Consider the following 24,871-nt stretch of genomic DNA (forward strand, 5'->3'; position numbering starts at 1 on the left):
GTCATTTAACTTTTAGGCAGTCAAATTTAGACATCTTGCAAGGCCTACTACAAATGTGATATAATCCACAGAAGGAAAGCCCTGCTTTATAGGTAGCAGCTAAACGTTTACCCCACCGATGGGAAGGAGTGAATGAATTCTTATTTTGCTTTGCCATGCAGCTTTTGCTGTATCTATTAAACTGTATTTATCTCAAACCACAAGTTTTTACTCTTTTACCCATCTGATTTTCTCCCCTATTTCACTGTGGTGGGAATGAGCAAGTGGCTTCGTGGGGCTGAGCTGTGGCAGGGTTAGACCACAACAGGAGAGAGAAAACTTCCCCTCCTTCACCATGAGGTTGTGGTGGTGCTGGTGGTGGGAATTACTAGTGTAAGCAAGGCTTTTCCAGAGCCTCAGTTTCAGAGATCAGCACTCTTTATATTAACAAACTGCTAGAATGCACGAGACCGTTATGGTGTGTCAGGAAGGAAGATAGGAGCACATTTGAGGAAGAATGAGGTATATACCTGGTAATTCAGTGTAATACAGAAGCGTCATTGTGCCCAAACGTCTGTCACACCCTCTTCTAGTTGCAGGATAACGAAACATCATAAGCTTTTACTGCAGTGTTTCTTTTTTTTTTTTTTTTCTGTGAAGTAAAGCTGTGAAGATGTATTTCAGGCTGTGTGAAGGACAAAACTATTACATGCCGGATCTTGCACAAGAACTGAAGAAAACTGAATGTATTCTCCCTCTTAATTTATTATTTTAAAATTTTTTTGTTATAGTCTGAGCTGACAATAGCTATGCATTTAAAAAATGCTATTTCTTCAGCAAAAGCCTTATGTTAGTAGAATTTTATTGTTGTCACATAAATTTCAAAACTTTTTTTCCCCTTGTTATATAAGACAGTTTTCTGATTTAGAATTCTAGTAGTTCAAAAGAATGGACTGGTTTTGTCTGGGAGGTCATTAATACTGGTTATAATCAAGTATTGAGAAGTTCTGTTGCTGATAATAGCAACTTGTTTTGGTACTTTGCAGTTTAAAATTATGAACTGTTACAAAAGTTCGTAATCTTTGTAGTATAGTAGGGACCACATAAAGAATTTTAGAGTTGAATTACTTAAGCCAACATTTTTGTTAAAAGGTTTTAGATGTAAAATAAATAATTAAATCCAGTTTTGGAGCTTCAACAAGATGTTGTAACTTAGGTGAATTGGGGCAGAGTGGTTTTGCATTTTCTTCTACAAAGCTCTGTTATTTATTTGGTATTTGTGAATCTTGTAAGAATTCTTAAATGTTGCTGTTTTTACAATCTTTGTCCTATCTTTATCTTACAGTAATTTAAATTGAACAGGTCACTACTTAAATATAATATTGCATATATACTCTTTTTGTGATTATATGGGAGCTTATTCGTATATGAGCAACTGTGATTTAAAGTCAGAAAGTAGTAAATACCGACAGTTCTTTGTACAAAGTGACATGTGCTGAATAGAAGAATTAATTAGGACCAGCTGGAATGAATTATTATACTTAAAGGTCATAATTTGTTTTTATCCCTAATATCCTATAATTTTCTTACAAATTTGTGTAACAGTTTGGGGAAAAAAGATTAAACTACTAGTGCATAAAAAATATTGTGTTATTTATCAAATGTTTTGTTTGCTCTTTGATATAATAGGTGAAATATTACAGACACTTGGCACCTGATCACTTGCTTCAAATATGCCATCGACTTGGACCACTTCTAGAGCAAGAAATTCCACAAAGTGTCCCTGGAGTGCAGACGTTATTAGGAGCTGGCAGACAGTCTTTGCTTCGTACAAACAAAAGTATGAAATTTTTATGGGAACTTTGAGAGTTCTTGGTACTTCGTAGGTTTCCTGTGGTTTTCTTTAAAAAAAAAAAAAAGCATTTACCTAAATCTTTTTTTGTTGCAAACAGGTTGCAAACATGTTGTATGGAAGGGATCTGCTCTTGCTGCACTACATTGTGGAAGGCCTCCAGAGTCCCCTGTAAATTATGGCAGTCCACCTAGTATAGGTAAGTTCACTTTTATTCTGGCATTGCCATTATAATACCTAACTCCCAGGGTGATTGATGATTGTGATGATGAGAGTCAAGTAATAGTTCTGTCCTTATTTGTGTCACGTACCTTACTTTTAGTGTTTTTATTAAGATTGTGTTACCATATTTATTGTAAATTCATATACTAGTTCTGCTCTAAAGCTAATTTTGTCTTTGACGTATAAAATTGAATAAAATACATTCAAACAGTGAATACATAAAAATAAAACTCTCTTTCTTAAAGATGTAATAAAGCTGCCAGTAGATAAATAATTTGTACTGTAGGACAGCAAGGCTTGCACCCATTGTTAGGGAGAGAAAGTCATGTCAACTGGTTTCCTTTGAGTCTTGCAGAAGTTATTCTTTTTGCTCTCTGGTCCGTTCAGTAATTTTGTAGCTGTGCTTTAGTTTGCTTTGCTGTGCTGGATGGTGAAGTGTGCGTGTGCTGTCTGTACTGTTGAAAAACTGAAAGCTGAAGGTCAGTGGTATTACGGTTATTTTTAAGCTCTCATATGGTCCCTAAAACATGTTTGTTAGCTTTTAACCTTTTAAGAACCAAGATACATGTTTGTTTAGTTGCTAGAAGGATCAAGACTTGTGATATTTTAGGAGATTTAAAGACCACCCCGTTTCTCTTAATCATGAATAGAAAAGTGTGCAAAATCACATCTTTCTGTGTTGATGTCCAGGGAAGGGAGAAAATCTGATTAAGACCAAATTGTTAGTGTGGATTACACCAAAACGGGAGTGTTTTTTACCAAAATGGCAGTTGCAGATAGATGTGCAGTGGTGGATGAAAGTGGACAGAGAATATCCAATTGATTCGCTTTGGATGAGGTGCAGCAGCTTCTGCAAAGACAAAGGTTTCTGTCTTGGCAAAAAAGATAAGACTCTGGTTTTAATGGGGAACTACTGTATAAGTATGTAACAATGCATACAAGGTGTATATATACTATATAGTAACAAGGTAATAAATATATAGCCAAGTGCTATGAGGAAAGAGACATTTTTAATGTGGTAACTTACCATTACAATTTTTCAATCTCTAAACTCCTTTTGGAGGCTGTTGGTATAAGTTTTTAATGAATTTAGATAGATATATAAAACATAAAATATATAATTGAGGGAGCTTAATTTGTGCTATTTATATTTTTTTCTAATGTTGAAGGAACTCAAAATGAAATCTCAAAATACTCACCATTACACTTTATTCAGAGAATTATAGTTCTGTCCTAACAGCTGAAGCAGAACCATGCTACAGCAACGCTCTTAAGTTGAGCACAGCCAATTTTGCTTTGGTCAGATGGCAGAATATTTAGTGTCCTAGTAGTATTGCCATTTTAAAGCACAAGTTGCATGCTTTCCATGATATTTTGTAGATCCTTGGAATATAGGAAGAGAAACATGGTTTTGCTTGGTTTTCAGAACTGAGTTTTCAGAACCTTCTCACCTGGTACATATATTGGTCAGAAGTGGTTCTCTCTAATGTAGCACCTGCATCCATTCGGTGTGGTTTTGTTTAGAGCTGCTATTTTGGTATTCATGTAGAGAGCTTTTTCTGTGTTGTGCTCTAGATGTGTGGGAGAAAATGCTTGTTGCTGAATTGAATAATTCCTCTCTTGAGTGGTTGTGCAATGGCATGATGATTGTAAACTTGAAAAATCTTGGACTGAAATAGCAGCTATTTCTGCAAGATGACTGTAGGACTAAGCTTTCTCATAGCTAAGATTCCTTTAGTGGTTGTTTAGCTTTTCTTTTACTTGCAAATACATTTTAAAATATGTTGTAGGAATCAGAATTGATAAGGACTGTTTTGCATTTTACTGTAACTTGCAGTACGTAGCAGCTGGTGTGTACTTTTTAAAGGGAAAAAGACCAGTGTATGAGGTCCATGGTAGCTGGAGTTCAAAAAAAGGTAGAGTTGCTGTGGTAGTGAAATTAAATGTTAAGAAAAATAACTTTCAGACTGTTTTTTGAGAAGAACAAGTCAAGCTTTTAAAATAAGTGTTATTTTTATTGAATCCTTTGCAGAGCACTGAATATTTGCAAAATTACAGTTATTTCAACATACCACTTTTTTCATGACCAGTAATTTCCTTTTCCAAACATTGAGATAAGTGCTGGTAACTGAATGTTTTCAACTGAAGTGTATTTGGATTTTTGGGATATTTGGTTAAATATCTGCGTGTTAAAACATTTGAGTTTGATTTGTCGTTTTCTACTCTGATCTGTCAATGAAATGAGGAACTAGAATGGCACTTCTTTTATAAATTAAATTAGACATTTTTTCTGTTTCTTTAAGTAACTTCCAGTGCTCCCACAGTGTGGGCAATATGATGGGAAGTCTGTTCTTTATGTATTTGCTCAACAGAAAGAAAAAAAATAATTAGAAGATATTATTTCTCAGGCTGTATGTATTTCAGGTGGATAACCTACTAATGTTTGAGGAGCAGAAAAGACACTGAAATCCTTTTATGTTGTGCAGGAAAACTTAATGCACATTTCAGTCAACATACAGAAATAAATATTCATTTAGTTTTGTCTTCTTGGATGCAGAAAGGGAAAAAGAGCTCTTTTTCCCTTTAATTTTCCCTGTAATTTTCCCAGTAATCTTCAGGAACTGCTGAAAAAGAAAAGAACCTAAGCATAAACCCTGAAGAGCTTTGAGCTCAGAACTCAGTTGTCAAGTGCGAGGACCTGAGTGAGACTGGCTTTTTGCCACAGACAGTGAAGAATGTTTTTCCTGACCAGTGAAAATATCTGCCTTTCAAAAACAGTATTTCATGGTTTTGCAGAATAATCCACCTCAAGAAAGGTTCTGAGACATTTTACACTTTTTTCTGTTTTTTTTAAATGACGCTGCTGTTTTGGCTGTAAAGAGAATGCAAGGTTCTGAAAGCAGTGTAGATGTCTATTTTTACAAAAATAGTAAATACTTTAGACCTAAAAGCTAATCTAAGAGTACTTTGTGTAACTGTATTATTCTGTTAACTACAGTAAAAAAAATTAAGGAAAAGACTGCCTTTATGTTAAAAGATCTATGTAAGAGTAACATCTTGTTATATATGTTTATTCAAGTCTAAAGTCAATTATACTAAAGTAGATGACATGTTGTTATGCAAGAAAAAATGAGCTGCAGAAGGCTTATGGAACTTTGAGTAAAATACCAATGGAATAAATATATAGTAAAAGTAAGTGGAATTTCATTGAAGTCTGGGAAGTTTGGAAATGCTTGAGACTGTATTGCTTTAATTTGTTTTTGCCTTCTGCCTTTTGAAATATCTTAGCTCTTACCATTCTGAATTAGTAAGGGTTGGCAGTTACTTTCATCAAGCAAATTAATATTGTATGGGAAGTTTGAGATGTATATAGGATGTTTTGTATTTTCAGAAATACTCCATTTTCGAGTCTGTATACTTTTACCTTCATGATATGCCCAGGGACAAGTTCTGGCTTGATCGAATAACTAGCTTAACTACATTACTTGGTTGACAGTCATCTATAAGCCGAGAGGCTTAGAGTGCTGCCTAGAGTTCAGAAGCTCAACAGAGAAATGGGAGGAAGATAAAGTCAATTCAAACTGATTTTTTTGGGGTCTTGGACATCTTTGAAGAAGGGGAGAAAAAAAACTTCTCAACAACCCAGAACTGAATGCTTGATATGTTCAGTCTTACTATCTTGGAGAGTGAAAGGAATTGTCTAGCAGTCTCTTCTTTACTATTATTTTTAAGAGCTCTAAATCCCTCAGTATTCATTAGAGGACTGTCTAGCCTCTTAAGCTAATGAAACTTGATTCAATAAGGGTAAGAGTTGTAAGTGAAGTATATTTTTTGGGTGTCCTTCCAGGATTCTTCTGAATCTTGTTCTATTTTAGTGTGAATGAAAGGAGAATGGAAGTGGACTCTGGTCTTCAGAACAGAACCTCCATTATTTAATACAACTCAAGAAAGGAAGAAAATGAAAGATTGTGTATGCTTTTTAAAAATGTAACTTATACTTGGCACAAACTGACTAGTGGATAAGGAAGATTACTATCCTCCATCTTTAAGGCATTTCACATTCAAGGATAAGACCATGTAAATAAGGTGATAGAATCAGTCACTTTAGTAAAATTAAAATAAGAAAACCAAGGGGAAAAAATAAGCATGGATAATACTGCCATATCTTTCAGACCCCCAAATTCATTTTCCTTTTAACAAATTGCTGTTTTTCTTTGAGCTGCTTGTTCTATTTTGGGTGGGGAGTGAGTTAGAGACACTGAAACTTTGAAGGCATTCAGTTGGTGCCTGTTGCATGCCTTTTGAGTGGGAGAAAATCTACAGTCTTTTGTAAGTTCCACTGAAAACTCCCACTGCTTCACTCTTGAGTTTTACATTCTTCCTAGAGGTGAGTTTTACATTCTTCCTAGAGAAGCCAAACAAATAAGCTGCTTTTAACTCTTTGACATGTGGTTTTCAGATTAAGGTTGTTGGCAGCAGTGAATTTTGACAGTAGAAGAAAGATTTTAAAAAACAGAGTACTGTTTTATTAAGTTTTAAGAGCCAAGCTCTTCATTCACAGTTTGGGTCCCTGAGTTGCCTTTATAAAAAAAAGAATCTACGCTCTTAGCTTTAGAGCTTAAGGTTAGAGCCTTTGGGTCAAGAATAACATGTTTCTTACTCTACCCCACTTACTTTTTTTTTTTTTTAACTCAAGTGAAAGATCCTGAGCAATTTTTATTTGACCTGTCTTTCAAAGAAGGGTTAGACTAGATTTTCAGAGGTCCCTTCCAACTTCAAACATTCTGTGTTTCTGCAGTAACAGAAGTTGGAGTTCTTCTGGCATTAAATCTGGTGAGTGGATGTGAAGAGAGTTTTTACAGGTCTTTCAGCAGTAGAAGGAGCAGTAGGTCCTGCTGCAGAATGGGGCAGGAGACCTGAAGTAGGACAAGAAGGAATCTCTGTGGAACTAAAGGTAGATCCTCCTCATCTCAGTCCTTGGGCAAGTGATGAAGCAAATATTCCTGGAAGCCAAAGTACAAAAAAAAAAAAAAGAAAACCAGTACACATTTAAGAGTTGTTGGCATTGATTTGTGAAGAAGTCATGCTTGACTAGCCCAATATCCTTTTAAATGAGATCAGTGGCTTGGAGGATGAGGGGACATTAATGAATGTTATTTATCCTGACTTCAACAAGGCTTTCTGAACCGACTCCCATAACATTCTCACTGACAAACTGAAAAGATACGGGCAGAAGTGCTAGGATCAAAGGGCAATCAGCAGGATGAATTCCAGCAACTGACATGAGAGCCAGTCACTCCAGAGGTTGGTACTAGAGCCGGTATTGTTCAACAGCTTCATTGGATGATGAATCACTGAGTTTTGCTAACAATGCAAAACTAGGAGGAGTGACTGATTGAGGAGGACCTTGACAGGGTGGAGAAATGGGTCAACAGGAATCTGATGAAGTTTCACAAAGAGAAGAGCAAAGGTTCTGCCCTTATAGAGGAATAACCTCATGCACCAGTGAGCACTGGGGGTTGACCGGCTGGAAAGCAGCTTTGTAGAGAACTGTCTGGCTGTCCTGGTGTTGAACATGTCAGACACCATGTGCCCTTGCACAAAACTCAAGCAGCATCCTGGGCTGCTGGAGGCAGTACACTGCCTTTAGGTCTGGGATGTTCCTTCCCCTCTACTCATTTGATCACACCTGGAGTGTGGGGTCCAGCTCCTCAGGAAAAGACAGATGTGGGCAGACTGTAGCTAGTGTAGCAAAGGACCAGGAAGATGATGAAGGGGGATTGAGGTATCTGTCATACAGGGAGAAGCCAAAGACCTGGGATTGTTTAGCCTTGAGAAGAGAAAGCATGTTGGGGGCGGGGTGGCGGTGGGTATTATCAATGGTTATAAATACTTGAAAGGGAGCATGTGATGAAGGCGGAGCCAGACTCTTCTCATTGGTGCATCCTGACAGGACAGAGGTCATGAACCAAAGCTGAAATAGAGGAACTTCAATTTAAACATAAGAAAACAGGTTTTGGGGGTGATCAGAGCTCTGATACAGGCTTCCCAGAGAGAAGTGTCCATCCTTGGAGGTATTCAAAACTGGACTGGACACAGCCCTGCTCTCACTGACCCTAATCTTAGAAAAGATGATCTCTATAGCCTCCTTCCATCCTCAGCCATTCAGTGCTTCGGTGATAGTAGACAATTTCAGTCTTTGAGGCTGGTCATGTTGTAGGAAGATGAGCCCAGTTACTCAAAACTAGAAGCAACTACGTTTTATTTATCTTAAAATAATATAATTTGTGGCAAAGTTTTCTTTATATGTTCAAAATGTCAACAAATTTGCATCTTTCTCAGACATTGGTTTTTACTGATAAGTTACCTTCATTATTAAATATGAAGAATCCTGATTTTGAAACCAAAATATCATTTGGAAGTAAGTGGTGGTTTATTGTACTGTGTTTTGCAACAACCACTTAATAACATCAGCTTTTTTGTTTGTTTTCAATTTTATGTATTTATTTTTAAAGCAGAGTTATGGATAAGCAGTAGATGGGCATGTAAAACTAGGTTAATATTAATTTCCTTGGTCAGCCAGGCCTTGGATAGGAATTTTTTCAATGCAGTGTCCACTCCTCGATACCTTTCCAACAAGGAGCAAGCAATCTCTATTCTGTTATGTTCTTCATTCACCAGCACTTCCCTTTATGTTGGTTGACTCACTGTAAGGCCCAACCAGCATTGTCTAACCCCTCCTGGGATCAAGTATCATTTTCCTTCCCTCCCTGATGTATAGTTTGTGACAACTATTTAACTGCTTATACCTTTTCACTCTTCCTATGATTAACACCGTGTTCATACTCATTTGTGCGAGGCCAAGTAAAGACAGAAAAGTGTTAATATGGCTAAAACAAGAGAGATATATTAGATTTCCTGTCACAGAGGCTTCTAAATTTACTTATTGTCCAAATGCAGTTAAAATCAAGCTAAATAGATTGGAGACTGCGTAAGACCTGATAAACGTTGATGCTAGATATGTGTAACAATTGTTATACAACCAAGGCCTGTAATTTGTACAAAGGCGTTATTAACAGTTGGTAACCTTTCTCATCTTAGCTTGCACCAGAAAAATCAATTTTATTGTTTGGCTGCAGGAAATTTTGACACAGCTATTTTTAATTTTTACCTGTACTCTGGAGGAAAAAAAAGCTTATTCTGTTTGTTTATGTGTATTTGGGTTTTTTTGGAGGGATGTGTTTTGGATTTTGTTTGTTGGTTTTGGTTTGTTGGTGTTTGGTTTGTTGGGTTTTTTTGGTTTTTTTTTGAGTGGGGGTGTTTCTTATTTGGTTTTGTGTTTTTTTTGTTTTTTTTTTTTTTTTTAAAACTGTTGAGTGATTTGTCAGATTCCAAAACTGAATTTATCTTGTGCCTGAACTAATTTTGGTTTCCTGCTGTTCTGAAGTAGACTGTTGTCAAGGAAAAACTGTCATAAACCAAATGTAATTGCGTCTTTTCCTAGTATGAGGGGAAGGTGAAGATGTAATAGAGCCTTAAGATGTAGTGTGTCATTGACTAAAAGTGCTTTGCTCTACAACTAATGATTCCACTCCTTCACATAGCTTCTTGAACTAGGAAAACTTCCTTGAATCCTTGGACTATGCAGGCAGTTAAGTGAAATGCTTCCGGAATGTTCTTATGACCTGAGGCTAATGGGCTTGACACTTGGCCATACCACAAGAAGCTTTTGGTTCTTATAGAGTAGCTACAATCCAGCTGTAAAAATTTGCATATTTCACGTAGTTTCATCTGTGCTGGTTCATGAACCACTGCTATGTTGATCTGGGCCAAACCTAGGTGATGCAGGAGGTTCGTAGCTGTTTCGCAGTTGATACTAGGGCGCAAGTTGTTCATGAGCCAGCAGTGTGCCCTTGTGGCCAAGAAGGCCAGTGGTATCCCAGGGTACATTAGGAAGAGCATTGCCAGCAGGTTGAGGGAGATGATCTTGCCCCTCTACTCAGCCAGAGTGAGGTCTCGTCTGGAGTGCTGTGTCTGTTTCTGGGCTCCTCGGTAGAAGAGAGACATGGAGCTCCTGGAGCTGGTCCAGCAGAGGGCTATGAAGATGGTTTTTAAGGATCTAGAGCATCTCTTATGAGGAAAGGCTGAGAGAGTTGGGCCTGTTCATCCTTAAGAAGAGACAACTGAGAGGGGGACCTTATCAATGTATATGAGTATCTGAAGGGAGGGTGTAAAGAGGATGGAACCAGGCTCTTCTTGGTGATGCCAAGCAATAAGATATGAAGCAATGGGCAGAAGCTGATGTGCAGAAAGTTCCACCTGAACACGAGGAAGGAATTCTTTACTGTGTGAGTGACTGCACACTGGAACAGATTGCCCAGAGAGGTTGTAGTGTCTCCCTCACTGGAGCAATTGAAGAACCGTCATGATGCAATCCTGTGCCATATGCTCTAGGATGACCATGCTTGAGCAGGGAGGTTGGACTGGATGACCCACTGTGATCTCTTCCACTCTTGCTTCCAACCTTCCAACACCATTCTTGTGTTTGAATGTTATATTACCTGTCTTGTCGTAGTTCTGTAGAATATAACAGGTATTACCATTGCCATTCTTTGATCGAATGACGATATGGGGTGTGACTAATGTCTAGGTATCCATGCACAGAAGTATTATACTTTGTTCCTTTATCATTGCATGAGTAACAGTTTAAAATTATTTACACTGAGCTTTATTTTTTTCACTGAATTTCTTGATGGAAGATTTTCATTTATTTAAAGTGAGTTCTTGTTCCTGGACCTTGTTAACTTTTAAACTTGAAAAAAATCCCAAGCTCTTTGAACAAGGTTTTGTTACTCAAAATCAGAAATTTCTGTAAGATTTGATATATTAATATGTAAATTTTTGTTTCGGTATTGTTTTGTGTATGTGTGTTTGTTTAGCTGTAGTGGGTAGCAGGATTCTTAAAAAAATCTACTGATTGTCTTACAAGTGGTGGATAAATGATTGAGTAGATCTCGATAAGAAGGTTACCTTGGAGAAGATTTGAATTTGTGCTGACCTTCAGTTAATAGCTACGTGTAAGCTTTTATGCTTGTTACATTTGGGGTAGGTTACTCCTTCATGGAAGCTGCCTCAGTCCTTCTGAATTTCTTACACAAGGAATAGAGTGAGAAGCATATGTTTTAGGCACTTAAAGTTGAAAGTTGTACTGCGTCTTTACACTCTGCCTTGCAGTTTGGTACTTTTGTCATGTCTGTGTCATAGGCTACTTTGGTATGTATTTTTCTCTAACTAGGGCAAAAGGAGAGAATTACTATAGTAAGCTGTTAATATGGCAAGTGGTCCAATGTTGAAATAAACTTTCCATCCTGTTCAAATATTTTAGTTTATGAGCGCAATATAAATGCTGTCTCTTTTTTCTTTACCCATTTGGTAGTGGATACCCTGTTTTCAAGAAAACTAAATGGAAAATACAGACTTGAACGCCTTGTGCCAACTGCAGTCTACCAACATATGAAGATGCACAAACGAATTTTAGGACACTTATCTTCTGTATACTGTGTAACTTTTGATCGGACTGGCAGGCGAATATTTACTGTGAGTACAAAATCTTTATTTTTGTAGATTTTTTTTAAGTGCACATAGTATGTCACCTAATTGTTTCCAAAAAATGAATATAGTATAGATACTGATTATGTATGAAGAGCAGATAAATGCTTTACTACTATTACTCTCATTCTTGCTTTTTAGTAAACATACTGGTTTGCATGCATTTTAACCATTTTATTGGTTAAAATAGTTTTGACATAGGTTTCTTAAGACTAGATGTGATTGTGATTGCTGATCTGTGTAGTTCAGTGGGAAAACTGTTCTTTTTCAGTGGAAAGAATTTATCCTATGTAAATTCTTTTTTCTGGATTCGTTTTCTCTATCAAAAACATAAACAAAACAATGGATTGCCATCACAATTTGATTAGGAAGTCAGAACAATCAGTCTGTAAATACCGATTATTTTGACTCCTTTCTATAGCTTTTGTTAAATTTAAAGCATGACTATTATGTTTACAGTCTGGTGATACACTTGCATTTGGTACAGCATGTTGAAGAAAACTAGAAAGCTGAAAATTCACGTTGTATATTGTAAAAAACGTTGGTTCACAAACAAATTGTCTTTATGAGATCCTAGGATTTTTTTAAAAATACTAGTGTTTTTAGTATTTTTAACTATTTACCTTTTTTTGTTGTTGTTCTTAAGACGTAAATATTAGACAGATGTCTGAAATCAGTACTGAATTGTGGGTTTCCCAAGGAATGGGGTTTATAAAACCAGACAGGTGTTAGTACAATTTGGATTTCTTGGTAAGTAGTCAATTTCACTTGAGACAAAGATATCATAAACACACACCTCATGCCAGTCGGTGATGCTTTGGCTGCATTTTTTGCCTTTCCACAAACATTGGATGTAATTGATATCTGTGTGGATTCAGGAGCTTAATTGTGTCCCTTTTAACGACATGGCAGATAACTGAACAATGCAGGTAGAAGTACAGTTCAGGTTTCCTGTATCATGTATTGCAGTCCTAACTTGTACAATTCTTTCAAGGTGGTTGTAAATATAATTTGCCCTTTTACCCACATACATTTTGCTTTATTGCATGGAGGGTTGTGTGGTTGCAGGGACGGACACTTGAAGTGTTTTGAACAGGCCTGTTTACTTGTTCATTTGTTACTTGAGGCATAGCAGAGACTCTTTTTCATATTTCTTTAGCTTTCATTGGCAAGCTAAGTCATAGGCATTAAAATCCTATGTCCTGTGGTTTATGCATGGTTAACTTGTCAGGAAAAGGGCTCTCTGTTGTGGGTTTATTTTTTATGTGACATGGTAGAATGCATTGAAGATTTTATGTGTACCAGGTATAAAAAACGCACATGCTGACACTATTCACCTTAAAATAAAACCTTCTCTTTGTGCTTCCCAGATGAAGTGAATAAAACTCCTTCTTAAGGTCTTCTAATTCTTAATTTTTCTGCTACTTTCCCATGTTCCTAAAATCATTATTTCCAGAGATATACAAAACTTGTGCGTGTCTATGGTGATCATTCCTTGTTGCACATTCCCTTGTTTTTTACAGTCTGATTTAAAAGTGGTTAAAGAGAGAGAATTCTCTTGACTGTAATAGCAGTTTGTTTCCAAGAGAGAAGTAGAAGAACCTGAAATGAAAAAGGGGAGGGAGGAGGGGTAGTGCAGGGGGCAGGGCTCAACCTCAGAGCTTTGCTGGCAGTCCTTTGCTGACTGGTGTCCTTGAAAAAAAGTTCCCAGTTTAGATCATGATTACTTCAATCTGGTGTTAAACAAAGTCACTATAGAAATGAATTTTAGCTGCTGAATTTTTCATTTTGGAGGGCTTGGGACAGAACCTCTGCATTTTTAGGTAAATCTTTTTTGTGTAGATGTTTAAGTGGTTGTTGGCAAATGGAAAACCAATGGATTGTATTCCACATTTCGGTAACATCCGAGTTGCTGTATCTGGCCTGTTGTAGTTGGTAGATGGATAAACAGTCCTGAAACTGTTGTGTTGTAATTGCATCTATATAATGAAATGGTGCCAATTCTTTTTAATTTATACCACTATGACTTCTAAAGTCTCTAGTGTAGCGTGTAAATTTGCAGGCACCAGTAGGGAATTCTTCCTGCCTTCCTGCAACCTTCAGTGTGATGTTAGCTAGATAAGTTGTTTTAGATTTATAATTGTTTCTAGAAGATGCATCATAATTGTTTCCTGTTCTACCTGACCTCTGAGGGATTGAAAGCCTCTAAATTCAAGCTTTGTTCATGTTCTGTTTCAAATTAAAAGGAAAGAAAGTGATCTCAGCACATTTTTGAGTCATGCTCATCTGGGAGATGTTTTCTTTGCTAGAAAAATGATGCTTTTATTTTGCCTAAAGACAGTGGAAACAGGACATTATGCATTTTTCCTACTAGCTTAGTAGATCTTTATTGTGTTTGCTTAGTAAGGATTTGGTAGCAGAGGAGCTGCAGTGGTGGCTTCTGTGAGAAGTTGCCAGAAGCTTCCCCCATGTTCAACAGAGTGAATGCCAGCCAGCTCCAAGATGGACCCACTGCTGGCCAGGGCCAAGCCCATCAGTGATGGTGGTAGTGCCTCTGGGATAATGTATTTAAGAAGGAGGAAAAAAATCCCAGGGCAACTGCATTCTGGAAAGAGGAGTGAAATTATGTGAGAGAAACAGCCCTGCAGACTCGAATGTGAGTGGAGGAGGAGGAGGTGCTTCAGTCTCTGGAGTAGAGATTCCCCTGCAGACTGTGGGGAAGACCTTGGTGAGGCAGGCTGTCCCCCTGCAGCCCATGGAGGTAGACGCTTTATATTTCAGGTCTCTTGAAAAGTATGACTTGCAGAACCCCTGCAGGGTAATAGAAACAAGCATTGTCTTTTCTAGTTCCTGCATTACTTAACTTTCTGACTGCAAAGAGGGATGGCTATCTCCTTTTTTCCCTACCTTTATCTTCCTGTCTCCTCTGAGATTACTCTTTCTAGGGAATAATAAAGATTGTGTAATAGTCTGTGTAAGATTTCCAACTCAAGATTAATTTGTGTGTTTCTTGGCGGTTTCACTTCAGCCCACAAGTGTGTGTAATGGTAGGAAAATGAACCGATTTCACTCCATACCTTGGCAATGCGGTCACCAATTCTCTCTTGGTGTTGAACTTGTTCTAGGATTCACTTTTGACAGATGCTTTTTAATAGGCACATAATTCCTAGCAGTTGTAGATATAACCTTGGAAACGTGAGCTGTGGTGTAAGCCAGTGCTCTTACTAGTAGATCTGCAACAGTATTTTAAGAGTTGTGGATTGTTCTGCTCAGTTCAGATGTAATCACATGAATTTATTTGAACTCCAGTATTGTTATCTTGCCAAGATGCTGCAGAATTTACAATTTTACCTTGTTTTTTTAATTTTTTTTTTCACTTTTCCTTCTGTCTCTTCCTCCTCCTCCCCCTCTCCCCCTCCCCTTTTTTTCTTGTTGAGATTTGGCTGACAGTCATTTTTCTCTGCAATAGAGATGTATAACACATGCCTCTATAGCCAGCTGGAAGGGAGCAGGCTTGTTTTATGCTGATCTTCTTTCCTTGGTTTGCTGTTATTAAATAGACCTCTGGGGACCCTCCAGGTGTCATTAGATCCCAGAAATTTATTTTTTCTTGCTGATCATTTTACATCTTTACATTGTCAGTGAGTGATTTCCACCTTTTAAAGTATTTTGGCAGTTTTGGTTTCACCATTCCCTACTACTTTCAGATCTCTCTTTTGAGCAGTGAGACTATTATTTGCAGTGTTACACACATGCAAGCATGTGTAGGCTTTTGTCTCTGCTTGTTGGGTTTTTTGATGGTGACTGCATTTTCGAGAAGAATATACAACCTTCTTCATACTCTAAAGTCTTACATCATGATAACAGAACAACATGAGCTGATACTATCATTCAGATAATTATTTCATCAAGTAGGTGGACAGTTTGAAGCTTTAGCTATAGAAGTGCTAATTTGAATAGAAACAGGAACATTTATGGAAACTTATTAGCTGAGGAGCATGGGGGGGAAACCAAATCTAAGTGCTTTATAGGTGCTTGTATTTTTGTTTTAAGGGAGCAAAGGGGTGAAAACTGAGTCTGCTTAGAGCTTTATAAGGAGAATTTAGAGGAAAAAAGGGGCCCTTTTTCCTGTAAGCTGCTTTTAAAGCTCTGTGCAGCACATTTGCTAGTTCTGTTATAAATCCTATCTAAGATGGTACTTTGCTAGTCATTTTACCACAGAAATGAAAGTATATCATAATACAATTATTTGGTGTGAACCTCAAAAGTCACAGATTACAGAATGATTGGGTTTGGAAGGGACCTCTAGAGATCACCTAGTCCAATTCCACACTGCTAAAGCAGGTAAAGCCAAAAGACTCACTCAATGAACCCACTCCTTGTCATCCTGGCCTACCCCTGTATCCATCCACAGCCTGTATCCATCCACAGCAACAACTACCTGAAAGGAGATGGGTGTCAGTCTCTTCTCCCAGGCAACCAGCAGTAGGACTATAGTAGGTCTTAAGCACTGCCAGGGGAGGTTTAGTTTGGATATTAGGAAAAAAGTTTTTACAGACAGAGTAATCAGACACTGGAATGGGCTGCCCAGGGAGGTGGTGGATTCACTGTCCCTGAAAGTTTCTAGGATGAGACTGGATGTGGCACTTAGTGCCACGGTCTAGTGACCATGGCAGTGTCAGACCTAGGGTTGGATTTGGTCTCAGAGGTCTTTTCCAACCCAGTTCATTATATGATTCTGAGAGAAATTACAGAATTCATGTTGTTCTTACTGCTAGGCGGCTCTATTTTTTTTTTTTTTTTTTTAGATAGTGTCCTAAGTATATTGGAAACATTGAAGATTAGGTCTTTGGCACTGTCCAAAACTTTGGAAAACTATGCCTATTAGTAAGGTACTCTAGCATGCTTGAGGTGTAGAACTCAAATGTAAAAGCAATGGGGTGATTTGATTATTGTGCAGTTTTGTCTATGGGATATTTTTTTCTTTGGATCCTATTATAACTGCATTAACAGAGTAACTTATCATTAGAACAAAAATCAAGGGCTTCGGTGATTTCCAATTTGTGGAAGTGCTGCAGATGTGCAGGGGAGAGAAAGCTTTTTGTTTGGATACTGAAGGATGTGAAATGGTGCATAAGAGGCAAATATGGGGCAAAAACATTGTTTTCAACAGAGTGGCCAATCTGTTGATGAGAGGAGACTGTTAGAATACGAAAGATGTGGGAGGGAGGCAACAAACCACAATCACATGAGGGTGTGATAGACCAGGTGGGTAAGCAAAGAATGTGAGGTGATGTAGACAGGAGAAGCCTGGAAAACAACAAAACTGAAGAGGGCCCACCCCAAGTATGCACACAGATCAAGAAACAAATTATGGAGAAAGCTTTCATGCTTGGAGAAATCATCCTGACTACGCACTTACCTGAATTGCCTGTACACTAGTGCATGCACTATGGAGAAATGTAGGAGGATTTGGAATTACATATGTAGTTGCAGGGCTACGATCTCTTCAGGACCAAAGAGCTGGAGTGGGGTTGGGTAGCTCACAGAACTGGGTTGCTGCTGTGGATGGATACAGGCTCTTCAGAAGGGGCAGGCCAGGATGACAACAAATGGGAGTTTTCATGGAGCTTTGCCTGGGGACAGGTGATGAGTCAACTGAGAGGTCGTGGATGAGGGTTAAAGACAGACCAGTGTGGGTGACACTGGGGTATGTATCTGCTACAGGCTGCTTGATCAGGAAGAAGTAGATGAGGCTGCAAATGTTACTCCTGTTTTCAGGAAGGGCAAGAAGCTTGTTCCAGGCAACTACAGACCATTCATATTCGTCTTTATCACCTGAGAAAGTAATGGAGCAAATCCTTCTGAAAGCCACTTCCAAACATATCAACAATAACAAGGTGATCAGTGTAGATCTATGAAGCAGAAATTATTCCTGTCCAACTTGATAACCTTATATGATGAAAGAACTAAGTTGGAAGGAGAACAGTAGTGAATCTTGTTTTTCCTGACTGAAGCAAGGCTTTCAATGCTGTCTCCCATAACATCCTTACCAACAAACTAATGAGGTACAGGCTTGATGTACACTTGACAGTGAGATTGAAAATTCCCTGAACTGCCAGGTTCAAAGGGTTGTGATTAGTGGCATGAGGTCCAGCTGGAGGGCAGTCAGTATGGGTGTACCACAGGGTTTGGTACTGAGACCAGTACTCTTTTAATATTTCCCTTAAAGACCTGGGGATGGAACAAGAGGGTGCCTACAGTAAATTTGCAGAAGATACACGAGTGGTGGATACATCATCCTGGGCAACTGCTCTAACTGACCCTACTCGAACAGGGATTTTGGACTAGACCAAAGTATCTTCCCACCTCAGTGATATTATGATTCTACCTGTCCATTGCTGTTAACTCTACAGACTGTAGTTTTGTTTCCTGGGCTGGCACCATAGCAGTCAGATAAGGGAAATGTGTTCTGCAGAGTCTCCATATGGAAGTTTTATGCATAGATGGAGCTAGTATAGGCTGTACCATTGCTCTCCTTACCCAAAAGGCAGAAAATTTGATTATAAACAAGCTTCCCTTACTATCTCCTTTGTCTAGGAGACCTGGCCCTTTTTTATAAAAGGTGAATGATAGTATTGCCCTGCCTTCTGGCTTCTGTAAAGTATAAATGCTAGATAAACTTTTTCAGAGGCACTGTAAGTAGATGCAATAGGAAAAACTTGGGTGAAATTTTATAATGATGGTGTCACATTGTAACTTGCTCTAGCACCTGCATGTGTCCAGTTGCAGATCAGTGCTCCAGATGTTAAAACCCAGGTTTGTATTGCTTCTGAATTTGACTAAATGTATTAAATGTTTACAGTAAATTTTGTCTGTCAGTGTGTCTGTGCAGTGTTCAAATATCATTGTATTAAGGTGCAAAGAAATTTAGACTTTCAGGAAGGCATGGAAATGCGAAGATAAATGGAGGAATGAATTCTTAATTTTTTTTCCTGGGCTCTGAATTCATTGTATACAGGCAAACAGCTGTTAGAATTGTGAGAAGACCAGCAAAACTTGAGTTTCAAGTATTAATATGTAGATGAAGCCTCTGAAGTTTGTTGAGAAAGTGGTCATTTCAGTGTTTGTTTATGTGAATATCAAAGGAGATTTATATTATTTAGACTTAATAATGGAATAGCTGTTCACACACGCTCTTTACCTCTTTGTTACTGTGGTAAGTATACTACTAATGCTGGTAGGGCATGATGATCAAACTAGGAAGATAAGGAACATAAGTGGGTGTAATACTGAATGACAAACACTGAACCAATTCCTAATTCACTGTCACGTTTAATGTAAATTTTTATTTTAATGTATTGCAACAGCTTCTTCAGTTTGTGCTGGATTTTTGGAAAAAGTGTCTTACTGAAGCATAAACCAATTTGCTGTGGGATTTGTGATCTATATTATATATGCATCATGCTTTGTATATACTCTTGAGAATCAATGTAAACTTGTGTTATGAATGCAGTATGGAAAACTGTGGGGAATATCTGTATGTCATTAGTTTTGTCTTTCAGTTCATTGTGTTAGTTAACTCTAACATCAAAACAGCCAATGGTATGGTTGAAATTATTTCTACCTTACTTTTAGGGATCAGATGATTGCCTTGTAAAAATCTGGGCAACTGATGATGGAAGGTTGTTGGCTACCCTGAGAGGGCATGCAGCTGAAATATCTGATATGGCAGTAAACTATGAAAACACCATGATAGCTGCTGGAAGCTGTGATAAAATGATCAGAGTTTGGTGCCTTCGAACTTGTGCACCCCTAGCAGTTCTGCAGGGCCACAGTGCATCTATAACATCATTGCAGGTAGGTTTTTGCTTTGCAAAAATGCATCATTTGATTGAGAAAAGAACCACCTGAGAATGTGCAGTGTAATAAAATTGCGTGCCTGGTAACTAAGCCCTGAAGTAAGAAGGAATGTTCATGGTATTCATTGTGAAATAACACATTTATTGTCAAAATGCCTGACCTTGAAGAACACTAAACATAATCCTTGTTCAAAAAAAATGCATGACGCATGTGGGCAGTTCTGTTTTGAAGTATCATTCCTTTGCAGGCTTGTGATTCTGGGCACAGGTGCATTGAGTAAGAACTGCAGTCACTGCAGTACTTTGGTTTACTTTTGTTTAGAGTTGCACGCTGTTGTGCAACTTGGATGGTGGGGAGGGAGGGAGAACCCAGAGTGCTTTGGCAAGTAACCCAGAAGGTTGTTCTGAAGGAAGAGCGACTCTGGACAGCACTGTGCTATTTTGGTGTTCATTGCAATTTGTTTTCCTTAAGTATGGTTTGATATTTGATTTTGTTTAAATTTTTTTTTTTGGTGAGAAGTCAATGACTTACAGAACTTCTTAGCACATCTGGAACAGATTAACAGGAGAACTTTTCTTTTTTTCTTCTCACTTCCCCCAGTTCTCTCCACTGTGCAGTGGCTCAAAGAGATACTTATCTTCAACCGGGGCAGATGGAACAATATGCTTTTGGCTGTGGGATGCTGGCACCCTTAAAATAAAGTTAGTTGCTATTTTATTTGTTACTATTTCTTTTTATGTAATTAAAAATGATGTAGAAATGCTGGAGAAAAATTTGACTAAACAAAACTTGTCATTGGCTGGTTCAGTGTGTGATTGTTGGGTATGATGATATATTTCTGATGTAGCTATAGCTTACTTGCTTATCCCTTAAGAGCCAAGTTGATAATATAACATTTTGTGGGGTGATGCAGTATATCTGTTAATTTAGAAAAAAATGTCTACTGTTGGGGTTTTTTTGTGTAATATAATGTCAAAGTTGATGCTTTTTTGCTCTGTTGTCATCTCTTAATCTCAAGTGAAATGAAAATTAGGTTGATAATATGACTGCAATTTAGACTTCAAAATCCATTTTCTAAGGAGACAATAATGTCCTAGTATAAATTAGGATGGGATACTTTTGATGTTTATTCTTTCCTTATCTATATTACTTTTTCACAATTTGCTTTACTGTAGCATGGCAGAAGGCAGAATTCTTGGGCAACTGTGTATTGGTGGCTGAAGTTGAGCCTTAAGTTTCTGCCTTCAAAAATAGTAAAAATATTGTCAGGACTTTAAAATAGAGATAGTTTTTTAAAATCAGTTTGTTCAGTAGCTTTCAAATGCTTTTTGCTCTTTCTTTTCCTTTATCATAAAACACCTGTAGGTTAAAATTGAAAATGTTTTTTTAGTAATCATTAGTGATTTAGCTTTGAGGATGGCATGTGTTCTTCTGGATGTATACTCCTGGCAGGTAGGTTCCATTTTCTTGTAGTTTTGATAATCGCTGTTACAATCTTTTTCTTGCATTGTGTGATGAGGTTATGCAGAGCTCGCAGGCACATTTGCTTAGGTCCTTTTCTAGTTGCCTGGACCCTAACTATTTTCATGTTCTCTGGATGTTTTGTCTCTTTTTTTGGTACTATAACAACCTGGGACGTGACTTCATTTAATCCACTGCTGCCTAGTGCATACTGTAATCAAAGTAAGACTCACTCCCTTACTGAGGAGTGTGAAGGAGGAGTTGCTACCTTGCCACCATTTTATTTTTCTTAAGGTTTCCTAAGTCTGAGCTCTTGTTGACAAGATATCTTGATCATGTACAAATCATTGCAATCCTTTTGAGCCCACATTTCTTTCTTTTACCTTTCTTCTTTTATTCTTTTTTTTTCTCCTTTTCCTAAGTAAAGTTTGAGTCTATGGAAATAAATTTTGAAACAAATTCTGTCTTTAGAGAGTAGTGGAATCCTTGAGAGTTAAGTAGGTTATACTATATGAACTGGCAGATGAATGCTTAGAAATTATCAATGGTTGGTTGAATCATGGAGTTGGATGGGATTTATCTTGAGGTAAAACTTAGGGAGGGAGAAAACTGGCACTAGTTATGGTAGGAGATTCTCAAGGGATTCCTTTCCATGGGGATATGTAATTGTAGAATGAAAATTTTCAGTGAGATGTGCTCAGCAAATATTAAAAGAATAGAAGATATTTGAGTAATGCTTTCATGTGTAAGTAGTCAGCAGATTTGATTAGACAGTGACATAGAGAAAACAGATTAGTTCAGCTGTCTCATGCGGCACAGCAAGGAAGTGGTCTAGTAACCCATGTCACACCAATGATTCATGTTTCTTAACAACAGAGTGCAGATTAAATTCTGTGACTGGATTTTTTCTTCCCTTTTTACCTTCTGTTCTGCAAGTATTTTATATGTGGTGTTTGAGAAGAGAGAGGAAGCCATTAGGCTGTATTGCTTCAGTCTGGAAAAAAGCAAATGGATGAAGATGAGTCATGTACAGTCATGAGTGTGTTGAGGAGGGCATGTAATGAATAATTGCTTGTTGGCCCTTGTGATTCTAGAGGGTATCAAGTGAAGGTAGCAAGTTCCAAATTGCAAGGAAGTGGTTCTTTACAAAACATGAAACTACGTTACGAAACTCCTTGCCACAGGGTATTATGCATTCTATGAGGATATTAAAAGGCATAACTCTGTGCTTTTTCTTTTTGTAGGTCTTTGCTTGAACTTAGTAGAGCTGTTATGTATTTGAAATAATTGATGCTTTTTGATCCAAGGTAAAACTTGATAAAAATGTGGTAAAGTCTAAATAAGACACATATATGTCTTTTGGGACTGGAACATAACTGTATGTCCCTTATAATATCAAATAATTGGACATCTCGAAAATCTTAATTTCCTGAACTGAACTAGTTCAGGGAAACTTGTTAGTTACAGGAAAGTTTTTCTAACTGTGATCATTATGCTTATTCCAGTAAACCAAAATAAAGGATACTGGGAAACTAGGAGTCCAGTGTGATTTCCACCCCCCCCCCAGGAGACTGCATTGCATGGCCAGCACATCTCAGTAATAAGTTTGTTGTCGTAACAGTTTTCAGTGAGGTGATTGCCCTTCCTTACATGTTTAGATCTGGTTCTGCTTCCAGAACTGTGGAAACATGGCTGGTTCCCTCCACATCCATTCAGTAATATGCTGGGGGAAAAAAAGTACTAGCAATATAAGAGCATCAAAGAAAAGAAAGAGGCCTGTTAATTTTTCTCATAAGACCCTTAGGGAGGTTACTTTTTAAAAACATGATGTGTAGGCCATCTGGAAGAGAGAATCACTGGTGAAGTGGGAAGTTTGTCCTGTAAAAAATACAGACATGCTTCTGTTGAGTATCTCTAAAGAGGAGGAAAGCTGGCAAACAAGATCTGTTACCACAGTTATTCAGGCTCTGAGCTTGCTGCCCCGTATCTTGGTTCCAGCACCACTCCCACCCCAGGAAGGAGAAACTGGAGCTTTCAAGCAAGACCAAGAATTTGAGTAGTACAGGTGCAGGGTGCTGTAACATTCTTAAGTCAGAACTTGATTTCATGCTCCTTCTGAGCTTGACTGCAGTCTGTCCTTCAAGAATGCAATTGCTATCAGTGATGTGTGTTACTAAATTATCCAATACTTCAAATGGTGACTGATGGTGAAGTTGAAATTTTAGCTACTTAAAAAAAAAAATCCAGATATCCCACCCCCCACTTTTTGTGCTGAGCACTTCTTGAATCATATGGCAGTGGGGTAAGAGTATGAGATGTTGGGGAGCCTCATGATGATCATGTAGTTGATTGAAGTTTTGAGATGATTGACAGTGCCAGCAGTACTTTGCTGAATTTTTTTGTGAAATACTGGAAAGGCAGAGTTGAGATACGCTATTGTGTTCAGTGTGCTCTTGAATTAAAAATAATCAGTTTTGTTTTTAACTACACTGAGAAGTGTTTCAGTGGAACCTGGCTTGGATGTTTTGGTCTACTGTATCAATTCCCTGTCTTTAACTGCAAATTGGACTTAGTTTCTCCTGGGAAGAACTCTCTGAAGGGAATCTTTGTAGCTTCTTCAGGAGATGAGGAAATTCAAAATTGTTCCTATTTCCCCACTTATAAAATAAGATCAAATATTATGGAGCAATTATTTCTCTCTAGAGATGATGAAAAATTTGAAAGCTCACTACCTTGAAAACTGTAGTATTTGCCATTAAAATAGACTTTGACATTGCTTAAGCCTTCTAATGCCTAGTGCCTTACTCCAGTTGTGTTTTCCTTTTTTTTTTTTAATCTCTGCAAATGTTTGTTTCATTCTTAGATTGCAAAAATTCTTGTAATTCAGCTTTGCCAGCAGCTCTGCTGCAGTTAATTAATTAACACTATCTCTGAAATTAGAGTCTTCCCATCTTGGTCTCTCAATTTTTTTTATAACCTTATTAATTGAGGCATGTTCAGTATTTGGGTCAGGCTTATAGCCCAGTCAGGGGATGTTTGGTGACAGAACTCTGTTTTAATGAACTGCAAAAGGACACATTGCAGTAGATTTGGTGTCATAGGATGAAACACAGACATTGGCACAGTTGACCACAAAATTCTCACGTTGTTCAAAGGAGAGTGAGCAACTTTGTTCACATGCTTCTGTGACCAGTGTGAATGCGTGTTCTTCAGTATTATGGAACCTTCTGTGTGCTGCTTTTCTTACATTGAAAAGATTTCTGACCAGGCAGTTACCATGTATGCCTAAAAACAGTAACATTCCAAGCAGATCAATTCAGTTTCCAAAAAGAAGAATGATAAGATTGGTTGTTGCTTCAGGCAAAGAATTCAAAGGATGCGGCCCAAACAAGATGGGAAAACAGTTGAAAATTTAGGCAATGGAGACTTTTCCTGGATTCAATCTTCTGTTACTATTCTGGGTGGATAGAAAACACAGGAGTTAGGTCCTGTGTCAGTTGACAGTAGGGAGGAAAGAGAAAAATCTGCCTTGGGTCATCAGAAATTGAAAAATAACGTGCTTCAAGTTGAAGGGAGAATTATTACAATTGGTCAGTGCATCAAAATTAAATTAGTTGCAGTGCTAAATATTTGCATACGTATCTTCTCTGAGACAAGAGAGTTATTGTTCTGCTTCTGCCACCTGTTTGGATCACAAGTTTCCAGTGTTAGCCTGTTACTGACAGACCATATGAACAAGGCAGTATAACTGTCTCACAGATTTGGATAGAAGAGCTTACTGTACTGCTTTTATTCTCTTCTATATTTTTTTCTCCCCTCATTTTAAAAAGAGGAAAAAAAACTCATGAAAAATGTGTACTGATGATTTTTGACATTCCTGTTTTT

The 24,871-nt window shown here is 37.8% G+C and overlaps 1 protein-coding gene across 2 annotated transcripts in view; it reads left to right on the forward strand.

Moving 5' to 3' along the window:
• LOC113982878 (pleckstrin homology domain interacting protein) overlaps positions 1 to 24,871 on the forward strand; it is a 107,953-nt gene that overhangs the window by 9,334 nt on the left and 73,748 nt on the right. For both annotated transcript variants that reach the window (XM_027711503.2, XM_027711504.2), the window contains exons 5-9: positions 1,669 to 1,819; positions 1,932 to 2,030; positions 11,490 to 11,650; positions 19,301 to 19,522; positions 20,126 to 20,226. In XM_027711503.2, coding sequence (XP_027567304.1) covers positions 1,669 to 1,819; positions 1,932 to 2,030; positions 11,490 to 11,650; positions 19,301 to 19,522; positions 20,126 to 20,226 — 734 coding nt within the window. The remainder of the gene's footprint in view (positions 1 to 1,668; positions 1,820 to 1,931; positions 2,031 to 11,489; positions 11,651 to 19,300; positions 19,523 to 20,125; positions 20,227 to 24,871) is intronic.

This window comes from Pipra filicauda, unplaced genomic scaffold, assembly GCF_003945595.2.
Source record: "Pipra filicauda isolate LSUMZ 115617 unplaced genomic scaffold, ASM394559v2 scaffold157_size4220110_pilon, whole genome shotgun sequence".
NCBI classification, from domain to species: Eukaryota; Metazoa; Chordata; class Aves; order Passeriformes; family Pipridae; genus Pipra; species Pipra filicauda.